Source organism: Strongylocentrotus purpuratus, unplaced genomic scaffold (assembly GCF_000002235.5).
Source record: "Strongylocentrotus purpuratus isolate Spur 01 unplaced genomic scaffold, Spur_5.0 spur5_contig_839, whole genome shotgun sequence".
Lineage (NCBI taxonomy): Eukaryota > Metazoa > Echinodermata > Echinoidea > Camarodonta > Strongylocentrotidae > Strongylocentrotus > Strongylocentrotus purpuratus.
The window spans coordinates 178,368-184,839 of record NW_022145545.1 but is presented as its reverse complement, the minus strand read 5'-3'; the positions used below and the strand labels follow the sequence as shown (position 1 = coordinate 184,839).

Sequence of the window (6,472 nt, the reverse complement as noted above, 5' to 3'; positions counted from 1 at the left end):
GAATCACTGCCACTCAATTTTCAAAATTTCCCAAAACTTTGTCATACCTTTAATGCACCTAAAATAAACAACTTCCTCCCTGCATGCCTAAATATGAATAGTGCCTTGTAGCATTTACTTATAGTTTAGTTAATTTGATATCAAGCTGGATCAGCTGCTGAGATGGTGTTTTCAATACACCATGCAACATGCTTAACAGTTTACACGTAATTATTTCAAATCTTAATTACTCTGATTTGATTACGAAATGGTGATGATAAAAGAGAATACCATGACTTCTTGTATATCCCTCTTATCCATCATGCAAGGTGCTCAAGTTTCTCCAAATCTCCAGGCTTTAGCTAGGCTACACGAATAAAAGAGTTGATTGCCAACGAGTCCTGCATGAGACGGCCTCTGGGCCCGTTTCATAAAACTTGTTATCAATAACAAACGCTCAATTTCTATGATAAATTTGCTCTCAGCCAATCAGATGCCATGATTTCAGTAGCTTATAACAGTAGCTTGTAACTTGTTATTGATATCAAGTTTTATGAAGCAGGACCCAGGGTCTTACCCGGTTTTCGCAAAATTGGACCAGTATCTCATCATCTGGAGCGACATCTCGACCTCCTGTTCGTTGCCGAATCGACCAGTCAGTGCGGCGTCGCCATCGGGATCGCTCATGAAAGATGAACCGAAGACAAAAGGGATATCCTCAGCGTGAGCGGCACCTAGCCAGTCGTACGTGCTGCCCCAGACCGAGAAGGAGGGGACGTGGGGCATGAGGTAGGAGTAGACGTCCCGCCCCGCCCTCGACAGGTCATCGGAGAGGTCAAAGGTCGGACAGAGGAACATGGCCTGGCCGATCAGTTTGGTAGCCGGTGATATGAAGTCGGCATCGGGATTAGACAACTATAAAAGAATGAGCGGAAATATTGGTAAGAGAAGTGGCACCCCGAAAATAAATTCAGTAACATTCTTAAAAAGTTGTCTACTTCCGAAACGTCTTCGTCATCCTTAGCTTCTGCCTTTTTGCTTTTTCAAAAATATCATAAATAACACTATTTAATTTTGTTTAAATGTTTATCAAAAAATTTAAATATTCCTAAGTTTGCTGCGGAAGTGATATCAGAGAAGGACACGCCTCTGTGATAGGTTAAGTTTCCTTGACATTTTTCTGATATTATTTTCAAGTGACATGAATGATATTTAATCTATTCGGTTTTTGTCCTGCTTCTCATAGCATGTTAACATACCTGCTTGATCCCCATCCAATGCTTGCTTCTGTATTTTTACCTCCAATTTCATATGATCTTACAACCAGAAGGAAAGTAATTTTTAAATGAAGCTAGTTTCAATGACTCAAAGACCCGTATTTAAAAAAACAAACACAAAAAACCCGACGTTGAGTTTGAGGTCACTCCACCCCAGTGAAGACCGACACTGAAAAAGGGGTTACCGACAGGCAACGAGACCGACAAACAAAGAAACACACAAGACAATTTACAAAAAAGGAAAGTTCTAAAAGGTTCATGAGACCAGCAGCCCATGAGACCGGCGGCTCGGCTCATGAGACTGACAGGCAGCACTCAAGACTGACAAAGTAAGAAAGGGTCTCGTCGTCGGCTGTCCCAGTCAATTTATCCTTTTGTTTAAAATCGAGTCTAAAAAAGGGAAGTTAGTCTTAGGATGAGTTCCAACTTTTCTTTTTGGTAACGTGATTATTGATTAAGTAGTAGAAGAGTCTTCTCACCTCATCTTCTGTTGCAAACAGATGTTGGGCTATATCGAGAGTGATAGGGTCATTCGTGTTTAGGTTCATTGCTATGACCTCGCGGAAGGTTGAGTGGTTCATAGGAAGAGGTTCGGTACCTTCCTGACCCATCATGGAGGGGATGATGAAGATAGATCCCTCATTCTGTGATAATAGTAATAATGGTAATGGTATCAGCAATATTGACAATGATAGCAAATACTCAAATAACAACAATGATAATAATAAAGATAACAAATAATAATAGTAATAATAATAATAATAGTAATTACAAGTAATAAAACTTAAAACAATGATCTGAGTGATGATAGTGATAATACTCATAATCATCATTATTATTATAATACTAGTACTACAACTACTACAATAAAACAGAGCTAAAGATATTTAAAGGAAACACTTGTCGTTAGATAGTTTGATGATGAAATAAAGCCATATCACACTTTAAATTCTAGACAACGCAGTTAATCTGAAACTGTCTTCTCGAACACAAGGTTCTAGGACATCTACCCCCTGGACATCCACCCCGGATAACCACCCCAGTCAACTACCCCTAGGACAACTACCCCTAGGGCAACCACCATCTAGGACGACTACCCTCGGGGACAACTACCACCGGACAATTACCCCCAGACAACTACCCCCTCGGACAACTAACCCCAGACAACTACCCCTATGACAACTACCCCCGCACAACTACCCGCAGATAACTTCCCCCTACGACAACCATCCTTTTAGAATACCTACTTCCGAACAACTGTCCTAGAGGGTAGTTGTCCGGGGGCTAGTTGTCCGGGTGGTAGTTGTCCGGGAGGGTATTTGTCCTAGGGGCTAGTTGTCTGGGGTAGTTGTCCTAGGGGGTAGTTTATCTAGGTGGTAGTTGTCCTAGGGGGTAGTTGACTGGGGGTGGTTATTAGGGGGTGGTTGTCCAGGGGGTAGGTGTCCGGATACGAAGATACAGACATGTGCGTCATATTACACCTTACGTCATCAGATCGCAGCGGTTCTGCCACGTCATATCTGCACGAGGCATGAGATTACTATTACTTTCCTTTCACAACACGCAAAGGCCATAGCCCAATCAACCAAGTGTTGATATACGTGAAAATTACGCTGAAGTTATTAGTTACAAAATATGAAGGATAAACAAAAAAAAATATATGGGCAATTCAAAAGGGTATCAAGATTGCCATCGAGTTGATTCCCGAAAGCCGTTGTGGTCGAATTATTTAACTCACCCGCATGCAGCCGATCATGACGTCAACTTGATTGAACGATCCCCTCGACGCCATCTTGATCAGGTCATTGGGCAAGAACTGACCATCAGCCACGGGATGAACGAATAATTCGCTTGAGATCACCGACGACTGCGGTATTGAAATCAGAAAAACAATTTCCAGCACTTCATTTCAACCAGCGGAGAAGACTTGCAACAAAAATGGTGTCTCCCGTTCGGTAGACTTAAAATACCATTTAGTTTCAATATCAGTGTTTTTGACAGATGAATTGAATTGAATTGAATGAACATTCTTGACATTTTATACCTGATACTGTATTTTTTTCTTCAAATTTTGGTCGTATGGTCGGAACGTGAGGGGTGTGGTGGCCTTGAGTCAATTAATGCAGTATGCCCGTCACATACAAGGCGTCATTTGCCTAACGAAGGACTGCGTCAGGAATTGGAGTTGGAATTGGAATTTTTTTTGCAAGGGCAATGTGAGAGTGACATATAACAGAAAGTGAATAGCGTATGGGCTTGATTAACGCAAGTAATACTGCAATCGATATACGCCCCATGTGCAATGACCAGTATATCTTTATCGGTGCATTACCCTTACCCCATCATTGTAGATCTCAATGAAATCTTTAGCTGGTACGTGTTTGAGACACCGCACCAATTCGCTTGAAGTATTGACGTCACAGCCAACAGCTTTAGCTACGTTAAGGGTCATCTGAACTGCTTCCGCCATGTCAATGTGATGGGTCCACGTTGGTGTGACAGCTCCACTCTTCATGACAAAAAAGAGAGAGAGAGAGAGAGAGACAGAGACAGAGAGATAAAGAGGAAGACAAAGAGAGAAAGATAGCTTGCTGTTTATTTAACCCGACATGCCAACATTATAGTCCACCAACCAGCGGTATGTACTTTTTACATGATCTTACAAAGGGGAAAATGGAAAATCAAATAAAGTATTCGTCTAAGTGTCCTGTAACAGTTGTAAAACAATGCACATCTGTTGATTGGCTTCAAGTTGGCCCTCATTCCCAGGCTTCCTGGATGCATGTACATGTAACATGGGTGTCATCCCCTTATTTACAATCTTCCTCATAACGGCAAATTTTGAAATCTTAAATAATTATTGTTGCAAAATTATAAACATTGATGACCGTCAAAAATGATCTAGGGATTTACAAAATAATAAAAGAACCTGTAACGTGTAACCAACCTGCATGATTGCTCGGGAGAAGAGACCAGCACTCATGGTAGATAGAAGGTGTAAATTGACGCTTGCCGACCCGGCGCTCTCCCCGAAGATCGTCACCCTGTTAGGGTCACCTCCGAAGGCTGATTAACACAAAAATTATTGACTTTTATTGTATAAACATATCAAATTCTATTCTGATTTTTGATTTGAGGTATTGATAAATGTTCAATATAACTCTGGAAACCTTCAAAATCTGCATACAGCTAATTCGCTAGTACTGTAGGTTGTAGGTGTCTCTGTATCTCTTTCTCTCCCCTATTTCTCTTCCCAATCTCCCTCTTCCCTTTCAATCTCTCCTTACTCCCTGTCTTACCTTCAATATTGTGTTGAATCCAGATTAGCGCTTGTCTTTGATCTAACAGACCAAGGTTTGCTGGTATGGACCCGTCACCTGTAAGAAATCAACACACACTTGGATATCATAACATCAAAGATGGTTAAAAAAAATACTCCGGACCTTTGTTGAGAAGGATATCATTGGAATTCCACGAATTACTGTTTTTATATCATTGGTTTGAAAGTTCATCCATTAAGACGAAATTAGACAATGGATTGGACTCACGTATGATATTGAAAATTTTGGTTTCTGCCATATGCGCTTGAAAATTTGCATGATACTTGTCTGAGTTTTTTCCTATCAAGCAACAGTGTATGCCAAATGTCAGCCTAAGGGGATATAAATAGTTTTGAATAAAATTTCTGACCAACATAAATTGTATGAGGGAAGAAATGCTCATTAATCTGTATGCATCACGAGAATAGTGTTTCAAATTTTGACACTAAATTACTCCTTAGAGTTAATAGACGTTATATTGATGATGTCCTACCAGTAGCCAAGAATCCCAAAGGTCCAAGTCTGTAATTGATAGTGACCACGATGACGTCATTGAAAGCAGCCAATGGCGCAGGGAGCTGACCGGGTATGGAGCCGGTTCCTATGTGGTAGCCGCCACCGTGTATCCACATCATAACCGCTGCACCGTGGGGCTTCGCAGATCGAAATTGGGAATAACAATCACTAAATTTGCTTGACCAGACACCGAAATATGTGGACGCATTCACCATTTAGTTTAATTATTGTAGGAAATTATATTATAATGCCAAATGTGATCTCAGCCAACTGATAATTCAATCAAACAATAATATACTATTCAGTCATTATTCCGGGGCAGAAACAATTCCAAAAACGTTAAAGAAACATATTATTGATATGAAATCCTGGATTTCTCTGTACAGCAAAAAAAACAGTAAATCGTGCCCGGAAATCATGGGGAGCATTAATGCCTCCCCCTTCCAAATCGTGACGGATGCGGCCCCACCCTCTGATTTCTGCCCATGCATTTACTGGCCAATCATGACAAAGTAGTTTGCTCTACATCGCTTAGCGTCCAGACATTGTCGAGAAGGTCTAGTGAATTGTGAGGGGGCACTATACAATAACCTGCTATCAAGGGTAGACGATATAAATGAAATATATGACTTTCAGTAAGTACCTTTGGATTAGGAACAAATATATCGAGAGTAAGACAATCCTCCGACTGTTCTGGTTTGATCTCCCAGATCTCATTCCTTGGTTGCGGACAAACCACAGTTGATCGAGTTGCGTCGAACTCCCCCTCGACAACCCTGGCGACGGGTCTTGTGAACCTGAGTTGGCCTATGGGCGGCTCGGCGTACGGGATCCGCGTGAAAGCCGATACACTACGATGGTAATCGTTCGGAAGCTGATGAGGTCGAATATCGAGTCGCTTACCCAGGAAAGTCGCGGTTGACGTCTTCACGATGGGCTGCTCGATGTCGATAGATAACACGGAACCTTGAATGAAAAAGGCCGCGACGACTAACACCCACCGAGAGAATGCAGGAGACATTTTGTGTTGTAAGTTTTAAACCACTGCGGTGCACAATAAATGTAAACCCAAAGTTTGTTCGACTTAAACACATGAATCATTATCATATCAATACAAAATTGCCCGTCTATATCTTCAGCATGAGCAACTTGACCTAAATAATAGGTCACATCTTTAACGTAAAGTAAAGTAAATAGTCTGAGCAAAGTCCATTTCTATATGCAGGCCTACATTCTTCTGCCCAAAGTTCCTTCGTTTCTCCTTTCTCTATAGCCCCTCATTCTTGTGCTTTTTATCTCTCACATTCTCTTTCTCTTTCTCTACTCCACTCTCTCTCTCTCTGTATACCCCCCTCTCTCTCTCTCTTTATCGATCATGTT

The 6,472-nt window shown here is 41.3% G+C and overlaps 1 protein-coding gene across 1 annotated transcript; it reads right to left on the bottom strand.

Annotated features, from left to right (window-relative positions):
• Positions 1-552: 552 nt before the first annotated feature.
• On the bottom strand, positions 553-6,113 carry LOC115924648 (cholinesterase 1-like). Its single transcript, XM_030987335.1, has 8 exons — positions 5,736-6,113; positions 5,070-5,229; positions 4,556-4,633; positions 4,204-4,322; positions 3,595-3,765; positions 2,995-3,123; positions 1,736-1,900; positions 553-894 (listed from the first exon to the last, which is right to left on the bottom strand). Exons 1-8 carry the CDS (start codon positions 6,111-6,113, stop codon positions 553-555), a joined length of 1,542 nt encoding a protein of 513 aa, XP_030843195.1.
• Positions 6,114-6,472: the final 359 nt, after the last annotated feature.